This window comes from Carassius gibelio, chromosome B20, assembly GCF_023724105.1.
Source record: "Carassius gibelio isolate Cgi1373 ecotype wild population from Czech Republic chromosome B20, carGib1.2-hapl.c, whole genome shotgun sequence".
Classification (NCBI taxonomy): Eukaryota; Metazoa; Chordata; class Actinopteri; order Cypriniformes; family Cyprinidae; genus Carassius; species Carassius gibelio.
This window is the reverse complement of record NC_068415.1, coordinates 8,756,629-8,777,928: the sequence shown is the minus strand read 5'-3', so window position 1 is coordinate 8,777,928 and position 21,300 is coordinate 8,756,629. Positions and strand designations below refer to the sequence as shown.

The window sequence follows — 21,300 nt, the reverse complement described above, 5'->3', positions numbered from 1 at the left end:
TACCATCACTGTGCCATGTTTGGGACTCATTTTTGTGGATTTTTACTATTTGTTTATTTATTTATTTATTTTAGTTTTTATTATTATTACCAGTAAATAACTTATTCACTAAATTTAAAAGTGAGGTCACCAGACATAAATAAATATGACAACATTTCACAGTCCACTGCATATGTAAATGTCCTGCTAAAATCCAAGGCATGCCAGACATTGAGCTGCTCCACACTGAGGTGCAAAAGCAATGCCAAAATCCCAAAATAACGCTTCGGCAATGCAGAGATCTGGATGCTTTGTTCCTCCCTGTCACATGATGTTTCTCCTGCGGAGGGCTTGGCTTGAATCACTCGGCTGTAATAGTATGGTTTAAAGCCAAAGAATTTACCTCTTCTCCCTCATCCCCTCCATTCCCACTCCGGTCCCTCATTCCAGCACTCCCTCCAGCAGTCAAACATGAACGTCTTATTTAGTGCTAACATTGTATACTTAAACACCTGCCCATGCCTGAAGCTGTTATATACACACATATATTGTGTGTGGGAAAAAATAATGTTTTTGTCATTGTATATGTATTGTAATGCATTCTAGACACATGTTTAGGGTGTTTTCACTAATAGAGATGTGTTATTCGAGATAACATGCACCAATAGCCATGCGTTGCTGCTCTGAGACCCTCCTTGCACACTGTAGATGAGGAATTGCTGCACTCCAGACAGGCCAGATTTGCATGGAAGTGCTGACTCAGAGCTCTAGCTCTTTGCCGCTCTGATGTGCAGTGTGAAGAGGCTCGTAAGGCAGCTGTTTGATGCCTACGCTATGTTGTCGTTCTCTGTCTTCCTCTCAATGCATCATAGTCCTTGACTGGCCAGTCTCTTAATCGGTCTGACACTTCTGTGTGCTAGCTTTGGCAGAGGAAAGTAATGGACTCTCATTTGAGTTTTAAGTAAACCATTGTAACCATTGTAAACAAAAGCAAAAGGATACAGCATGTCTGCAGCTGTTTATGCGTATAAAGTGGACTAATACTGAATTAAATTCTGTTTCATTTAAAGTGAGTTCATCCAGAAATGAAAATTCTGTCATCATTTACTCATCTTCAACGTTGAAAAACTTTGGAATCCATTCTTTCACTGTATGGACAAAGAAGAGACATATACATGTTTTTTTGTTTAACTTAAGAGAGTAAGTCATACTGGTTTTATTCAATTCATATTTCATTGCTTTTGTGAATTGTCACTTTAAATGCAGGGTTATTTTTATAAAATGGATGGATTTAATTTGGAACCCAATTTGGTTACTTTAAAAAGGATGTTTCAATTATATATATAATGGTGTCCAATATAAACTTTAATTGTATGGACAAAAATATTCACAGAGATATTTTACAAATATGAATTTATTTATTCAGCAGAACACAAAAGAATAAAAAAAATACTTCAACTGCTTTTGCTCATACAATGAATGTCAATGGGGGTATGAGACCACACTAGAACTCACTGACTTTCATTGTATGGACAAGAACATATTAAGACATTTTTTTTGTGTGTTTTACAGAAAAAAAAACTATCCTATAGATCTGTGCTATACAAAACAGTTGACAGATCAGCTAGTGTCCTTTGACATTGCTGACCGGCTGTAATGCTGCATGCACAGATTATCACTTGGCCTTAGCCTGTGCTGCTTCCTGATTTATGTGCCTGAATACTTTGTGTGTGTATTTTTGGTGTATGCCCTTGAGCCTTGATGCATTGGAGCAGTAGACCATCCTATCAGAATGCTAGCACATGCACTGCTAAGCTGTGACACAAAGTGACCCAGAGATTCGACCCCAACATTTGATAAAAAGCAAATAATATGACATTCAAAAAAGTGACATTCAAAGCCCTTGTAAAATGACTATAAACACTAGCAGTAGTAGCATCTACTATGTACTACTAATCGCATGATATTTTAGTTTCAGTTAAAGAGGCGTGCATGGATTTGTTTTTTTCTCCTTTTTTTCTTTTTTTTGTAGTGTAGTGTAGTGTAGCAAAGGGATTTGTTGGTTTAGTGGTTTTGGTTTGGTTTCTCTTTCAGTAGGCATGCATTTGCATTTTGCATCCTAGTCTCCAGTTCTCTAGGGTCACGGGAAGCTTTTGCTGGCCATGCAGCACGATGAGGCAGCTTTGAGTGACACAAAATGAGGAAATTCTGTGGTTGTAGTGATTTTTGTCTGTTGGTTATCTTGGCTGACCCCATTAACACGGCATCCTTAACCTTTTTGTGTACCACTGTACTTGTTAGCCTCACACATTAAGTGCATGTCAGGCCACGTTTCAGTCCGGTCTACCTCATGAGATTTCCAAATGACAAAAATACCCTCACACTTCAGTAACTATCACGCATGACCTAAACTTGATCAAGATATCACAAGCTTTCCGAATTGTAAATGGCAAGTATTTTAGATAATTACTCTTGCATGCAAAAAATGCTGCACCCCTGAGATGAATAGTTAGGCTGAATCGCTGTAATAGCTGCTTGGCTGTAAAACGGTGTACACAGTTTAGTTAGGGTTGCAAGATGGAAAATACAGACAATTGAACAGACATTTTAATAAATTGAAATCAGTCTCAGACAGGTGATAAGCATAATGGGTGGTTATCTGATACAAGATGTACATTGGTCCTGTTACCAAACTTTCTGTCTCCTGTCAAAGTGAATTAGTCTTTTTATTATCCTCCCAATCCCTGCATGCATTTAGTTTGAAACTAATTATCGTTCAGTTGTATCATTCAGTACTTTTGACAGTCCAAAATTGTTGTTACAAAAAAATATTAAGGACATATTCAGTCTAATTAGAAACTAGTATGTTTTACCCAATATGTTTTTTTTGTGATAAAACTGGTTATTGGGATTTTAATTGCATTTGGTTTGCACAATTTGTACAAACATTACTCTTGTCTTCAGTATTACATGATCCTTCAGAAATCTTTCTAATATTCTTTAAGCCCCGTTCGCACCAAGGACAATATCTATAAAGATAACAATATTAGCGCATTAGTACACCAACGGATGATATCATCTGTTACTCTAAGCACACACCTGTCTGCTGCTTTAAATTCTCAAGCTCGTTATAGCAGGATGGATTCTGATTGGGTGTCAATGTTTGTTTACTGTATTTTATTCAAATGAATGCCGTTTTTCTGAGCATAAGAAACTTCTTTCAATTTGTAATTATTCCAAACTTTGACTGATAGTGTATGACTATAATAATAATAACAATATACAATAAACATAATAATAACAAAAGTAATGTTATAAATAAATAACTATATTTTGTAATCATGTTAGTTTTGCAACATGCTACTTCATCAAGTGCTGTTTTAATCTGTTGTAGGATAATTTTTTTTTTATTGTATGCTGCCTTACGAGGTAGCTCACTAGTTATTGAAACAGAAGTTAGTGGTTCTCCATCATCCTAGGTTTATCTATGCTCCCAGGCATTGCAAGTGGCAGAGAGATCAAGCCCAGTCTTTTAGCATTATCTAATGGTGTTTTTACTGCTTTCACTCTTACCAAATGCCCCATTCTACATTCCGGGCCCAAACCAAAGGGGCTTTTGTGGGTGTGTTTGGCACTCAGGCAGTAGACTAGATTAAAGGCAATGTTGATGGCTGTCATATGTCAAATATATCAAGGTCAGAGATGAGTCCTCTCATTATGAATGCTGTCAACATGTATCTGGCCTGCTGTGGGGGGTTAGGAGGAAGGACATGGGTGCGAGGATATGCTTCATGGATGGGGGGGATGGTTCTTTTTAAAAAAGAGAGATGGGGGTTTTCACAATCATGACTCCATATATAATTCATGTTGTTGTAGGAAGTGGTACCAGTTTGAATTGAATTCCAGTTATGCTTCTGGTTTGGTTGTTAAATAATTCTGTTCCGTAATACACAAAGAATCCAAACAAAGTGCGTTCTCGGAGGGCTTTGCGGTCGAGTCGGTATTTGCGTGTCGGCTGTTCAGTAGAGCTGAAAGAACATGGTTTGCCTCCCCCCACCTGTCTGTCATCAGTCGACGTGTTTTGCAACATCTTTCTTTGAGAGTCGATCCACTTTTTGAACTCTTGTGTGCATTTGTTCTAGTCTTGTCGGAACTTGTTTGGATAAATGCATATTTTCGGGATACTTACGGTTTGAAGTCCTAGCGCTGACACCTTTCCTCTGTAGGTTATAATTAGTAATTGTTTCCAGCCTAAGGGATTGGCTATGGCCCAGAAAGTGTCTGCACTGGAGGACTGCAGAGATGTGTATATTTAGCCTTTTTTCGTCCCTTTCATTTATTCTTGCTGCTGAAAATGGGGTTTTGTGGCAGCTTTATACCGTGACTGCTTTCTTTCATTGTATAAAGTCTTCAAATCACTCGATTTGGACTTTGAGTCAGAGTACCAGTTTTTTGATTCTCAACATGCATTTTGGTTTAACTGCACTTTTGTCTATGACTTGAGTCCTGTGTAGCCAGAATTTTGACTAAATGGCAAAACACTAGTCCACATTTCAGCTTATTCTGGCATTGAACCACCCACTTAAATAAGAAAAGACCATATGACTGTATTGTAAAAAAGACCATTCACAGATTTAGTTTTTCTTTTTACCAGAAATAGGTTATGGTATACTACAATAATATATATATATATATATATATATATATATATATATATATATATATATATATATATATATATATATATATATATATATATATATATATTAGGGGTGTAATGGTTCACAAAATTCACGGTTCGGTTCGATACGATACACTGATGTCACGGTTCGGTTTGGTTCGGTTCGGTACGTTTTAGATACAGCAAAATGTAAAAACATCTCAACTTTTCAGAATGCCGCAAGCGCACCGCGGGTCATGTGACAAGAACTAACCAATCAGCTTCATCCTTTCCCATAACAACATTGAAAGCTCAGCCAAGATGAAGGAACAGCTGATCATAGTTGTATATGGATTGCAATTTTGAAATAAATTTAGTAGCAGAGCTACTGCAAGCGATTTTTAGAGCTGCAAATCCATTTATCCCTTGCTGAAATTTCTGTGTCTCATGGAGAGAGCACGTCATTGTTGCTTAGCAAAGAGAGACGCCTCATGAGCGCTCCTGCCCGAGCGCTTTGGAAAGGAGGAGAAAGCGGCGCGACTAGCGTTTTCCACGCGTTTTTAGGTACGATATGTAAACGGCCCCTAAGGCACTCGCTCACTCAGCACGCGCTGAAGGCTCGTTGCAAAATGTCTAATGCATTTAACAGACCAGAAATAGAAGATCCTCCAATAACCAACAGGTCTGGTGTTTGGGTGCACTTTGGATTCCCTGTAAACTATAATGGTGTACCGGTGTCTAAATGCTGCGGGGATAGTTTGATGCGTGTATGTTTCTCCTTTTTTTCATCTTTTCCCAGATACTGACACAATAAGGTGATGTCGGCGTAAATGAGTTGACATGTTTCAAGTATTCCCGCTGGTGTTTTTTTTTTTTTTTTGTATTCCCGCTGGTGTACCCTATTGTCATGTAGCAGATGCGACATACCGTTGTTTTTTTATCCACCACTCTCTTGCCATCACCATTATAGCTTACAGGGAATCCAAAGTGCACCTAAACACCAGACCTGTTGGTTATTGGAGGGTCTTCTATTTCTGGTCTGTTAAACGCATTGGCCATTTTGCAACGAGCCTTAAGCGTGTACTGAGTGAGCAAGCACCTGACTGAGTAGCCTAACATAAACATATAACTATAAGTTGGTGTTTTTTTCTTCTTCGGGAGTGTCAGGGGCATTGCCTGTTAGTCGTTTGGGTTATTGGGCTACCTTGTTGAACGCATATCATTATATTTCTCTCTTTTTTTTTTTTCAAATATAATTAATTAGTCCAACGAACCGTTCGGTATACATAATGCATACCGCGTACCGAACCGAAAGCCTCGTACCGAACGGTTCAATACGAATATGCGTACTGTTACACCCCTAATATATATATATATATATATATATATATAGTGCTGTCAATCAAATAAATTTTCTTCCTGAAATTAATCGCAATCATTCCCACCTAACATTAAAGTTTTTAAATATATGCCTACTTTTATGTTACAATAACTTAACATTCAATCTTCAAATTAATGTCGAAAGCACATAAAGATAGTTAGACCTATCTGTTTATTGGGTTCTTTTTGTATGACTAAAGCCAAGTATTGCTGTCACCAATACTACTGGTGTCTCAAGGAGATTCTTCAAATTTTCCCTAATATTTAACAATTGACTATATGTAATGTTGACTATACTTACATATAGTATAATTGATAGCTATTATTTAGCATTTTCCTAAAAAAAAAAAAAAAAAAAACACAATTAAAATATTTTAACACCGTTAATCCACTAGCCACGCCCCCATACTTGTATGTCATCTAACGTTTCATACAGTTGACTGGTGACAAATATGATGAAGGGCAACAACATAAATTCAGTTATGCCCTAAAATTCAAGATATTGAGGCAAAAATGCTCCTGTATGAGTTTTTGTCTCATTTATAAAATATGATAATCGATATCACATGAGCAGCAGGAGCAATATCACATGAGTGCATTGTTCCGAATATAACAAGTGCAAATGTGATTTTATACAAAAGTTCAGTAAATAAGTAGTAAATATTGTGTTATATTTCAAAGCCAATATTGTCTGATCTTGCTCAGTCTTGCAGACAAAAATATTACATAAAACAAAAATATTACATGTGAAAGTTTTAAATACTTTCACACTGCCGACATGTTTGCTGCATTAGTACGTGCTTCTATTTGATCGCGTCAGTCATAGTTCGGTACATATTATTCGGCCTTTTCGGTTAATCGGTTTGCCAAACATTCAGAGCATCCCTAGAAAATGTTCTTTTGGAAGTCATGCTGATTTAGAACAAAATGAGGGTGAGTAAATTTATTACAAATTTCATTTTTAAGTGAACTATCCCTTTAACCTCATGTGAAAAATACAATGAGTAGCACTTGTGTATGGATCACATTACAAATTGCCGGTTACTTATAGGATTGGATGTTTGCTTTAAATGGGAAAGTACGTTTGACAGACTGTGTCTAGCCCAAATAAAAATTTCACAGTGGCATGTTCCAGCGAAGTTGATAAGTGATTAAAATAATAATGATTACGATGACAGTGATGATAATTTGAACATATTACATGGGTGGTGAAGTTTCCACAGTTCCGACTGCCTCAGGGGCTTTCAGTCAGTCGTGGTAGGAAACGTCCAGCAAGATTTCATTCACTCCTCTGTTCTGAGAGAATGCAGTAGGATAGAGTTACATCTACCATGACATATTTTGCCACAGGGAGGTGACTCGGTGGTATTATGTTGACTGAAAATCTAATGCTGGTATTTTTACATCCCTGCCGATTGAGCGTAAGAGCAGGCAGTCTGTAGAAAGCTTTCACAGCTCTTGTGTCAATGTCATGTTGTTGGACGACGGTGTAATCTTCTCTGGGGGATATGACCACTCTGCTTTTCTGCTCTGAGAAATGGCAAAGCTACTTTTTATCATACCTTGAGCCTCACGTGAAACAATATAATACACTACCCTTATTTCTTTGACACATCCAACATCTTTGTAGCTCTACTGTTGTATAAGTCTCGGGTTAAAGTAATAGTTTAACCGTGAATGAAAATTCTGTCATTATTTACTCATGATGACTTTCTTTCTTCTGTAGAGCGCAGATATTTATAACTAAATGTCCCTGATACTTTTTCCATTCAGTGAAAGTGAATGGCAACAAAAAAAGTTTTTTGGTTTCAGAAGAGTTGGACAGAGATGCTTTATGATGTTGTTGTTGATTTTTTTTTTTAATACAACTGAAATCTCAATGTGTTTTATGCATGGTTTTGTTAAATAAAATATATGACTTAAGCATAGAAGAAAAATCGATAATTTTAGCCCATACAATGCATTTTTGGCTATTGCTAAAAATACACTTCAGCGACTGAAGTCTGGTTTTGGAATTACATTTTTTTATTACGTTTTTAGAGATTGACAGATTATAGAAATTATTCTAAAGATAACCTTTTGTGTTCCACAGAAGAAAAAAGTCCTGCAGGTTTGGAATTACATGAAGAAAATAGTTTAATTTTAGCCTGAACTAACCTGCTCTTTATTTTCTCACTTGAGACTTTAGCATTGATGTTAATGACAAAATCAGCAGGTTAGCACATCTGTTTCTTTCGGTTTCTTTTCTCTCTTTTTTTTTTAATGATTGACACCCTCTCTGGTGTCTGTCTGTCCTTTCACTCCCCATTGGGCCTCATGGTGTTCTTTTAAAGGTGATTGGTTACTTCCTGTATTTGAATTGCATCTTATCTAACCTTGATGCAGTAGTTGGAAAAAGTAGGGGATTGCTGTGCTGGATCATTTTACATAATGGCTGATTCGAATGCCAGATCACAGAGCTGCAATAACAAGGAGCACAGTAAAGCATCAAACATGTTTTTGACGTGTTTAGCATCACATTTCATCTCTGTCTTTTGCGTGCAGAGTTTCGTTTATGTCATTTGTCACATAGCCTTCCTGCATTCAGTGAATTTTTGAAATAGCTGCATGTGCTAAACGGGCCATGTGTTTTGCACTCTTGCCACATTAATGCATTTATAGCATGGAGCTTCATTTTTGGGCATGTCTGATGGTGGATTCTTCTCCTATCCTATCTGTTTGCATTTTTCTCTTGTTGAACATTTGCACAGGATCCAGGAAACATCCAAGATCTTATGGCTTTGTTTGTTCTTCCTCTGGCTTCATTGTATTTTTTGAGAATATCCTGTTTGTGTTTTGCAGAGGTGTAGACAAACATAGTTTTTGTCTTGTCTGACACAAGCCATGCCAACAAGCTTCAATAGCAATATGGGATGCTTTAGGGGGTGGTCTATATTGCTTTGGGAATTTGGGTGCATAGGTGCTCACTCTAGCATTAAACACAATTTATCGCCCCATTGCATGTTTATGCAGTATGAAAGTGATTCCTGGGCATGTTTATGTACGTTTGGTATTTATTAATGATTTAATGCTTTCTCCTGTCCTGTCCTCATGGAGGGTTTCATATATCACCCCCCACTAACTACATGCTACTATGAGCCATGACTTTGCCTTAGGGATTGAAAGCACCCATGATATTTTCTAATTCAATTGATTTCCTGCCAGCTTGTTTAATAACAGTGGCTGCCATCACATCTATTAAGGGAACCCCTGTTCAGGACCCCTTCATTTTGTGAATGTAATTTATTCAGTCTGTTGGGACTCGTCTTATTTATGGCCGTTATTAGCAGTAGCAGTTCTGAGGCCCTGGGACTTTCAGATTAAGACAGATATTAAGGAATTGCAGGTAAATAACAAAAAAAAACATACAATATAGTTTTATTATTAATAAATATTTTTTATTAGACAAAGAAATTAACTTTTTATTATATATATTTTTTGAAAATTCTGTTTTCTTTTTTATTTCGATACATTTCACGATAATGTAGTTATTGTGAATTATTTTGGTCATGATGAACTGTAGTGAAAATCTGATATTATTGTAGCACATACATTTTTTATATTGTAATCTAAAATGTATATGTGTGTGTGTGTTTGTGTGTGAATGTATATATATATGTGTGTGTGTGTGTGTGTGTGTGTGTGTGTGTATATATATATATATATATATATATATATATATATATATATATATATATATATATATTAGAGGTCGACCGATATATCGCTCGGCCGATATATCGGGCCGATATATCGGGCCGATATTTATCATTTTTTAATATATCGGCATCGGCCGATATCCGTGTTTTGTAGCGCCGATTTAAAGTCAGGCACGTTGGCGGGCAGCCCCGTGTTATAGTCAGAGAATTTCACTCTGTAAATGGGGTGGAGAAGTTGGCAGCTCTTACAAACACTGCAGCGTGATTGAGGGCCCCGTTACTCCGTCCCGCTCACAGACAGCAGTGTGCTTGGAGAGACAGCTGTCCTGGAGCTGCCCAGAACGGTGAATGACATTTGTTCGGAAGCATGGTTTGATGCAGATAATAACCATTTTTCCATCCAACTCATTTGTATTTAGGGATGTCAATATTCAATAATTTCCATGATCAATTAATGAAATAATGAAATTAACGATCAATTAATATGCTGCAAAATGTGTCTGCAGCAGTATAATTATTATGTGCAAAAGCCACTTGGAAAAAAAACTTTCTCATCCGAATTAAAGGGGTTTTAGTCTGAATAAAATGCTAGTAGCAGGATTGTAAAATGAATAGATGTGATTATGATCGTATGATTGTTGACTGTTTCCCGTCAAGGAGACCGCTGAATGCGCTTCTTTAAAGGGGGGGTGAAATGCTCGTTTTCACTCAATATCCTGTTAATCTTGAGTACCCATAGAGTAGTACTGCATCCTTCATAACTCCAAAAAGTCTTTAGTTTTATTATATTCATAAGAGAAAGATAGTCTGTACCGATTTTTCCCGGAAAAACACGAGTGGCTGGAGGCGTGACATGTGGGCGGAGCTAAAGAATCACGAGCGCGAGTAGGCTTTTGCATTGAGAGCGTTTGGAAGCTGTGACATTACCGTGAGGGAAAAAACATCCAAAACAAAACAATGGCTAACAGTCAGATTCAGTGTATATTTATGATCCAGAATCAGATCCAGAGGCTGAAATTTAACAAGAGCAGCAGCAACAACAACGTCTCTATGTGGTATATACTGAAACTGTATATATATTTGCTTAGCGGTTTTGGAAACTGACTAAGTTCCACTTTGTCGTCTTTTTTTTTTTTTTTTTAAGCTGTACATGTGGAAAGTGCAGTTTGATGACAACATCACATGTTGTTTACTTGATGTGCTTACGCGCCGATAGCTAAGTTAACAACACAGAGATATTTGAAGCAGTTTTACTCACCGCCTGCGGTTCCAACACACGATCGTGACCCTTTTTCATTGGAACTGCATTATCCTTAAGAAATAAACGATATGCAAATCCGGCGTCAAACTGGGCCTTGTTTGTAAAACAAGCATCTTCGAAATGCAGGGAACAAACAAAAACACTTGCACAACTCCGTTGATGCTCTGTAAAAATAAACTCCATCCACTGGTCCCTTAATGCTGTTTTTTTTTTGGTAATCTGTGCAGGGTTGTTTTGCCCTGGCAACCAAAAACACACTTAAAATTGTGACATTTCGCTCTCGCTCTGATCAGTGAATGTCTGTGCTCTCAGTGCTCTGCTATACGGGAGCGCGCGCTCTTCCGGGAGAAGTGCCCTTAGGACCCATATAAGGAAATTCCGTTCCATCTAACGTCACACAGAGCCATACTCGAAAAAAACTTTCCGAAACTTGTGACAGACCGGAAGGAGTATTTTTGGAACAGAAATACTCCTTCAAACGTACAACCTAATTTTTGAAACTTTGTCCATGTTTAGCATGGGAATCCAACTCTTTAACAGTGTAAAAAACTCCAGTATGCATTAAATAGCATTTCATCCCCCCTTTAAATGATTTTAGCAAATGGCTGCAATATAACAAAGAGTGAAAAATTTAAGGGGGTCTGAATACTTTCCGTACCCACTGTATATAGAAATATCACCATCAAATGTAAAGATTGGGCTGCACAAAACCTAATTATTTGTTAAAATAAATATATATATATATATGTGTGTGTGTGTGTGTGTGTGTGTGTGTGTGTTTTAGAGGGTTACAAAAGTGTCCTCTGTGTTCATATTGGATTTAAATATTGAAACATTATTCACATGACAGTAGTGGAAGGCCATCCTCAGGTCTTTTAGCTCCAGGAGCTGGGACGTGTTCTTCTGGAAGCGGCATTTTTGCATCGTTACCTCACTGTGGCCGTAAATAATCTCTCTTATGGCTTCCAGATGTCCCCTTGCCAGAGGAGTGGATATGGGAACACATACTCAAGGCCTAGTATTCCTCTCTGCATCCTCCTTTGCACACACGCCTGTCCCCAAATTCAGCAGGAAGGGCAAATTTACACAAGCACACACAGATTCTCACAAGCACCGTGTCACGCACACCCTTAACCAGTCTGGTAGGAGACACAAAGACGGGACGTGTTTTTCCAGTCCCACAATGCCAATGAGTTTAGTCTTAAACCTCTGTATTTGTACTTTGCATAAATGTTGTCCCTTTGTACCAGGGTTAATATCATATCAACTAAAATTTAAACTACAATTTTCAATACTTAAATATAATAAACATTAACTGGAAAAAATATTAGTGTGTGTGTGTATGTATATGTTATTTAAAAAAAAATGTCTTAAATTTATAAAAACTATATAGACATAAAAGAATAATAATAAAAATGGAATTAAAAGTAAAATCTTATTAATAAAAACAAGCACAAAATGATTCTGAAATGTACAAAAGGTGGTTTGTATAACCTTTCTAATACTAGCTATTCTTTGAAAGGATCATAAACAGCCATACAGTGAACAATGTGGCGGAGAAGTTTACATTTACAACACTGCAGATTACCTGACTCTCATTTGTCATGGCAACCGTTGCTATGTTTGGCATGCCCGTGTTGTTTTATTAGGTTTTCAGGTGAGTGATACTGTATAGCTATTGTTCTGCTGCCAAACTTAAACAAGAGAAGCGTCACTAAAGCTAATATTGTTAACCCACTGATCCTTGGATGCTTAGGGCGGAGCTGGCTTCATGATAGTCACATGGATGGGCCTCCCGCTCAGTCTGTTTATTTGTTTTTACCCTCTAAAGAGCCTTGCAGGTCCCATTATGATGTGGTTACTGGCGATTCATTCTTGTGGAGTGTTTTATTCAGTGGTTGTTTTGCTGTCTGTGGAACAGAGGAGTCTTTTAGGACTCTGGTGGTTGATGGTTATGAGTATTATGCCTGATTGTATGCAGTCAGTGGTGTGTATGACGTAACGCATGACTCCCACTGCAGTGGCACACTTATTCTAACATGCTTACTTGTGTCTAAGCTGTTGAAAGTTTCTTAGAGGTCAAGTGTGGCTGATTCTATCCAGGGATGTCTGAGGTTATTTTTACTCTGTCTCAGTGGCAAGGCTGGGCGGAACGAATTTGATACATCCAGTTAGAATTTAACATCTAAATTATGTTTTTTTTCTCTCTCCATAATGTGAGGCTGTTTTTGAACTGATGCCAGACTTACCATTATCTTCAGGTTTGTATCTCAACCCTCTACATTGCGAGTAAATCACTCACATATGCGACTAAATCTTCACTCTGGCGAGTAAATTGTCTAATATTAGCCAATGGCTTATAATTTCTCCGATTTTACTCGCCAGTGTGTGAGTTGGAGTCTAAGTATAAATTTAGCACACAAATATTTTCACTCGCCGAACGCTCTCTGACTGAGCGCTATGGAGTTTCACTCTCCTTCAACTGATCTGTGATATTTTTCAGTTCATCTGAATGGATGCAAAAGCGCACCTATTTGACTTACCGTAAACTCTAGTGTGGAGGCGCACACCCTGTTTTGATTTCAGCAAATCAGGTAGAGCGAAGGCCCACAACCTGATTAATATTCATGAATCCAGCAGTTTATTAATTCTTAGTGCTTATTATAGTGCTCTTATTAGTATAATTCATATCATTATTATCTTATAATTATTTTTGTTATTTTTTCCCCAATTGTTTTCCCAATAACACTGAATGACCAAAAAGCACCACCAGCAGTCATTTCAGTTAAAACGACTAATGCATTAATACATGGTTATCAAGTTTTAATTCTAAGTCCTATAATTAAATAATATTTGATTATCATATTATAATGCTTGACTGACTGTTAAGAGTGTAATTTATTTTTTAAAGTTACACATTTTTATGGCAAAATTTTTAAATAACTGAAAGTACAATCTACACACATATATATATGTATATACAATATATATGTTTATACAATATATATATAATATACATACACACACATACACACACACACACACACACACACACGCACACATTGGCGATTCAATTGCCAAGGTGTCCGCTGAAGGTTGCATCTATCAAGTTCCAAAAAAATAAGTGGTAGAGCATTGCGTTAGCAGCGCAAGGTTCAGGGTTCGATTCCCAGGGAACACACGTTAGGTAAAAAATGTTAGCCTGAATGCACTGTAAGTCGCTTTAGATAAAAGCATCTGCTAAATGCATACATTTTTTATTTATTTAAATAGGCTTTGGCAAATGTTTATTTAATGTTTATTTAAATAAGATTAAAATATCAAAATAATCAAATCTTATTGCAATTTTTACTTACAAATTTTAAGTGTCATGTTTAATTTAATTAATTCATAATATATATATATATATATATATATATATATATATATATATATATATATATATATATATATATATATATATATATATATATATGTGTATACATACATACATACGTTTCATATTTCCAGCAAAAATATGTAAGTATAAACATATTATGTATAATAGTATAAGTAATAATTAAAATATACTGTTTAAATAATTAATAAATGTTATTTATTTATTTATGTTTAAGTTAGCTGGAAATTCAGAATTTTTTCTTATTAAATGATATATACACGCAGTTGTGATATAAACCATCTTTATAAAAAATTGCTCCTAGCATGATATAATGCTTTGGTCATACTACCTATCCCTTGTTCAATAGTGTTTACACATTGCTGGTATTATAAGCCTGTTTTTAGCTGTCAGCAGGGTCTGTGGTAGAGTAGCGTGTCTGTGATATGTGACTGTGGCCACTGTTAGATTAGCAGTGGGTCAGTGCTTAAGTGTAATGTGGAGCAGTGCTGATGAGACGTAATGACCTGGCTGGTAATGAATGTCTGCTGGGACTAAAATGCCTTGGAGACACCAATTGTACCTTGCTGATCTACCCACTTATTTGCTCTGAAAGACAGATGCTGGAACGTCGACAGATAATGACCCCTTAAATAGAATCAGAATATTGTGTGGGAAACATATTATTTATTCTTAGTTTATATTATTAGATAGAAAAAATAAGGAAGTTTTATAGACGTAATTATAGAAGAAATTTAGACACTTAAACCACATAAAAATGCACACATGTCAGTGCTTCATATAAAAAAATCTAACTGACTTTAATTAAAGTTACAGCTAAAATGCATTTTAGTTGGTAAAACATATATAAACAATAGTTTTATATTCTGACACCTATGTCACTTTTTAGAATTTCTCTCTTCTGCACAATCCAATATTGCTATAGCAACAGAGCCGCCCCACCCTGTTTGCTTGATGCTGATTGGATGAGAGTTTATAGTCGAAACTGTGTGTGCAGCAGTGGCAGTGGGAAAGATTGTGCATCAGAACACCTCAGTAATGTGTACAGGAGCCATTAGATGAGGCTGAGCTGTGGAAAAAGATGGTCTAGGAAGGTCATGCCAGTGCAAAGCTTCATAGACTGATGGCAGGTGTGGGTGGCGTGTTTGTACTTTTGTTGAGGATAAACACAGCAGACTTTTATCCTTATCACACTGCGGTTGAGATCATCTCCTCCTCTGTTCCCATGTTTCCCACCCTGGGAATAACAAGCACAACATTGCTGCAGTAGAAGAATTCATTATTTTGTGTAGTATTTATAACAAATTGTTTAAAGTATTAGTTAATTTGACAGAAAACATTCGTTTTTAATAAATAAACAAAATGTTAATTTATGAAACTGTTTAAAATGTTGGGGTCAGAATTTTTTTAAAAAAAAGTATTTTCATCAAAGTGCCGTTTATTATTATTATTTTAAAAGTATAACTGTGGAATATTATTATAATTTAAAATAAATGTTTCTATTTTTATTAAATGGGGGCAAAGCTAAATTTTCAGCAGCCACTGTCATGAATGCTCATTTGGCAATCAAGAAACATTTCCCGACTTTTTTAATGTTGGAATCAGTCCAATACTTTGATACATTATGTCAGGAGACTTTGATGAAAAAAAAAAGTTCAAAACTTGATATTTTAAAATGTATTAGATTATTATTTTTTTTTATCAAAATGCATCTTTGCTGAATATAAGTGTTTTTATTTATTTATTTTTATCTTTCTGACCCCAAACCTTTGAATGTTAGCATATTTTTGTATTATTTTTTAAATAATTCATTAAACTCCATTATACTGATTTTGTCCCCTTTTTTTTTCTTTACAGCCAAACCTTTCACATCCAAGGTGAAACAGATGCGCTTGCACAAGGAAGATTTTGAGATCCTGAAGGTGATTGGACGGGGAGCATTTGGAGAGGTATTTATTGATCTCACTTGATATACTATTTACCATAGGCACAGGTATGTTGCACAGTAAGGAAATTCTTCATGCAGTACTTTTGAGCCCGAGGCAGTTGATGTTCTATTGTAATGACAGATGTGTGATGTAGTCACTGGGGAATGTGTGGTGCTCAGGTAGGCCAGGAAACCAGCACTATTAGGTTACTTAGCGAGGCCTGGCTGTTCAGAATGGCCCATGAAGTGGGAACATTGGATAGCAGCCATGTTTTAAAACCCAAGCAAATGGTTTATGGAATTTTTATTCAGGTTTTATTTCACAGTGAACTGAGAAAACAGCTCTGTGGCACTTTTCCAAGTTGAGTTGAAGTTATAGTTCACCCAAAAATGAAAATTCTGTCATGATTTACACACCCTTTTGTAACCAGTGCAACTCCCTTTCTTCCGTAGAATACAAAAAGTTCATATCTGAGGAATATCTTGGCAGCTCTGACTTGAAATATTGCGTACAGTTTGTACAAACAATTTGTATGATCATTTAATGTAAAAAAAAAAAAAAAAAAAAAATCAACTTGAAAGCTTTAATCCATATTCTGATAGTGACCAGCATATACCTCAAAGTTTCTCATTTTGTTAAAAATAAATTTATATAGATTCATTTAGGGAACAACAGAGTAAATGACCACCAAATTGAATCCTTTAACATACAGATCTGCTATAAACAAATTCATAAACAAACCTTAATTTTTCCAAAAGTTGAAATACATTAACAGCTGTGTCTGCAAAAAGGCAGTTTAAAGTTTTTTTTAATGACGGATAGGTTCGAGTTATAAAAATGGCAACACATTTATTAGATTGGGTGGATGGAAATACATCAAAGATCCTTGAGATTAAAGTAGATTTTAAAGGGCTATATGTGTCAGCCCTTCGGTTTTTCTCCACTTGTCAACGTCTGGTGAGCTATGATTCATCTGCAACCTCCTCAGTAGGAGCGTTTTCGTCTGACACACCACTCGACAGGGTTTCCGGCCTAGTGTCTGCTCACTTCAGTCCAGCTGGAATCAAAAGCTCATGGAAAGCTAGCAGAAAGCCTGCTTCCAAAATACCCCCAGAAAGGAAGCCTTGCAGCTGTGAGAAAACGTGCAAAGGAAAAGATTGAGGATCGCTCACACACTTTCATCTCCTGATGGTTCAGGATAGACTTGGGCGAGCAAAAGAAGGGCAGATGACATCATTTCCTATGGAGACTTCTGAGCCAGTAGCTGCTAGTGAATAATAATAATAAAAAAAAAATCAATAAATGTCAGTATGTTCTAAAATAATTGTCTTTAACACATTTAAATGCTACTTACTGTAATGCGTTTTTTTAATTAAAAAGTGTATATACTGTAAATATTTGTAAAGTATAAACTAAGTACATACTATAAACATACAGACTGTTAGTTTCTGAAGATGTCGTCACATACAGCTAAGAACTTTGAAGGAGACTCTTCTGTCATCCAAGTCAGAGCCAAGAACAGTGTGCTCTTTCACGATCAAGTCACTGAACATTGCCAGAACATTGTTACATTCTCTGATTATCGTTTAATAGAGTGAAGACATTTCTAAATGGGCTTAATGTTTAATATTTCCTCTTTAAGGCAGAAGCTAGATAGGATCATAAGAAGGTTACTTTCCTAGCATTTTGATTTGATGCTTTGTTACGAAACAAATGCTAATTTTTAGAGAGGAATAGACTTTCATTTTTTTATATATATATATATATATATATATATATATATATATATATATATATATATATATATATATATATATATGCAACTTTCTATTTATCAAGAACAAAGCTCCCACAAATTATTTAGCAGCTGTTTTCAACATTTGTTATAATATTATTTGAGGACCAAATCTGCATATTAGAAGGATTTCTGAAGTATAATGGGATACTGAAAACTAGAGCAACGGCTGCTGAAAACTCAACTTTGCATCCAGTTTTTTTTTGCGTTTACATTTTAACATTTATTAAAATAAAATGTTATTTTAAATTGTTGTCATATTTCACAAAGGTACTGATTTTTTCTTCTGTGTTATTGATTAAATAAATGCAGCCTTGGTGAGAGTATGAGACATCTTTCATTTAAAAAATCTTCCCAACCACAAACTTTTGAATGGTTTGTAAAGAGACCAACCACAGAGGTTGTATGTTTGTTTACAGACGCCAAGTTATTGAGGGGTACCACATGAATACATTTCTTTGAAGTTGAAAAAAAACTGTTCTTTAATAGGATTTAAAATGCTTTGTAAACACAAAAATCATGTTTTACTTGTTTCTGTAAACCCTAAAACGCCAGAAGAGATTGGCTATTACATAATTCTGCTCATAATCTGCTGTACTTTTCTTTACTGAATGCTAATGGCAGCACTTTTAACAAGCAAGCTGAGTAACACTTCTGTGTGAATGCCAATAAAAACAGTTTCCAGGCCATATTATGTTTAAGATCACTTCTTGAACTTATCTTTTTTACAGGTTGCAGTAGTAAAGGTGAAAAATACAGACAAAGTATTTGCCATGAAGATCCTCAACAAATGGGAAATGCTCAAAAGGGCTGAGGTGAGCTGATGTTTTTACACATCCCTTCCTTTCATTCAGCAGATTTGGTCCGAACCGAACTGCTTTAGTTGCAAATAGCAGTTTTCTCAAGACTGATTTTTATATAATGTGCAAATCTTGATCCAGTTAGCGTCAGACTTTACCATTCAGCTGATGCAGCCGTTTCTCCTATATCCCTGGCGTGTCATTCTTTAGCTTCCTAGGAGAGTGTTACTCGCTCTGACCATTACATGAGAAACCACTTAAAACAAACAGTCTTTGCTCTATATGATTCAGAAACCATTCCTCACTGTGGAAACAGACCCCTTGATTGGAGTCATTCTAAATATGTAGGGCACATATTTGATGGCTGACTCCAAAAAAGTGGTTTTCTCTGACATTTTACTTTTTTTTTTTTTTTCTCAGACGGCATGTTTTCGGGAGGAACGGGACGTGCTGGTGAACGGGGACAGTCAGTGGATCACGACGTTACACTATGCTTTCCAGGACGAGAACAATTTGGTTCGTGAGAACTCTCAAGCTCACATTGGGTCTGATTCATATTCACTTGATAAGGTCCAAAGGAGGAGATCATGTAAATAATGATCATTAATCACTGCTTACAGAGTTTCAAGGGACACGGTTTTATAGCAGACTATATATTTGTTTGGCCATGTTGTATATAGCGTGACTGAAGAAGAGGGGCTCTAATATGAATCATAATTTGAGTACAGCTTCATGAGTGGGAGTGGGAGGGAATGAAATCGGGGGAAAAGAACGATAAAGAGATTTTAGAGGAAAGAATGTCATGGATAATTGAGATGGGATGGGTTTATCCAAGGGTAAAGGGAATTTAAAAGATGTAAAGAGCCATTATTTTTTGTTTCTTTTGTTGTTATTTACTTCTTGTTTTTCTCTCTTCCCAGTACCTGGTGATGGACTACTATGTAGGGGGAGATCTGTTGACTCTGCTCAGTAAATTTGAAGATCGTTTGCCTGAAGACATGGCCAAGTTCTATCTGGCTGAAATGGTCTTGGCTATTGACTCTGTGCATCAGCTACATTATGTTCACAGGTGGGTCTTGAATCTTTACACTAAGGTTGTTTATCAGTTAATAATTTGACTGAATTAAATGCTCAATAATTAATTAAATGAATGGCATATGTCAGTTTTCATTGAACCCCTGAATGATGATCATTTAAAGATATCATTGGGGCAAATTAAATCATTGAATAGACATTAAAAGTGGCTTTAGAAGTCAATATGTTGTTGTTTTGTTTCCATATCAATACATGTGTAGTCCTATCACTGACCTACTGTACACAGCAATTTATTTTGTAGTCTTGCATGCCTGTAGAACTCTTTTATTTATTGAAATACATGCAAGCAGATGCCTTGTTAATCAGCCAAAATGTGACTTGTTGATAGAAACCAGATGTTTGGGTGAGGTGCATGAAATGGCTCATCCTTATATTGCCATGACCCTTTTTTCTAGTTAGATACAAGTAGTTTTAGAGGGAGGGCATTCTCATTTAAGGAAGAATTTGATTGGACAAAAATCTGTGTAGTGCAACATGAGTGATCAGTGCTTTTGATTTTTGATTTTGTCAGTTTTAATAGTACACTACTATACAAAAGTTTGAGGGCAAGGAAATCCATTTTTATTTTTTTCTGCAAATATGCACTAAATTGATAAAACAATTATCATGTGACTCAGTCTTAATACTGGTATAATGGCTGCTGAAAAATCAGTTTAAATATTTAAATCTTAATAATATTTAATGATATTACTGTTTTTCCATTACAAATCTTACCCCAGACGTTTGAATGATAGTGTATATCAGCATTTATAGATGACCTCAAAATGAGTGCACATGGAATAAAAGCCACAAAACACACATTTTGATTTCATGAGGTTTTCGAATCAGCTAAGCATGCATGAAATCAGAGTGCAATGAGTCAGAAAAAGGCTATGTTTAGTCTGAGGGCAGGCTGGATTGGAACCCATCTTCAGTTATCACACAGGAAGTGTCAACATTTGCATACTGACAGGCACCAGTTGCATGGAGCCCTCAGTGTGATGAATGTGTTTGTACTGGGACTTTGGGTGTGCTTCAACAGTCCCACCAAACACATCATTTGGGTACAAACACACACTTTATATGTACTTGTGTTGTCTTCCTCACAAACATATATGCAGCTCTTTTAGTCGCTGCTTTTGGGGCACCCAGAGGGACAGGCAGGGGAAAGTTAAAGGCAGTAATCATGAGGTTAGAGGTGTGGTCAGTTCTCCTCTCGTGAGAGTTTGGCACGCCTGGTTTGTGGAGGGTGGGGACTGAGTGGATTGGTCTCCAGGGATGGGGTTGGCGTGGGTGTGTTTTTCTATGAGCAAGCCGTGTTAAAGGGT

General features: G+C 36.3%; 1 protein-coding gene across 8 annotated transcripts in view; it reads left to right on the top strand.

Moving 5' to 3' along the window:
• Nucleotides 1–21,300, top strand: part of LOC127984200 (serine/threonine-protein kinase MRCK alpha) — a 53,897-nt gene that overhangs the window by 5,491 nt on the left and 27,106 nt on the right. For all 8 annotated transcript variants that reach the window (XM_052586727.1, XM_052586731.1, XM_052586725.1 and 5 more), the window contains exons 2-5: nt 16,233–16,324; nt 18,830–18,913; nt 19,319–19,414; nt 19,819–19,967. In XM_052586727.1, the coding sequence (XP_052442687.1) occupies nt 16,233–16,324; nt 18,830–18,913; nt 19,319–19,414; nt 19,819–19,967 (421 nt within the window). The remainder of the gene's footprint in view (nt 1–16,232; nt 16,325–18,829; nt 18,914–19,318; nt 19,415–19,818; nt 19,968–21,300) is intronic.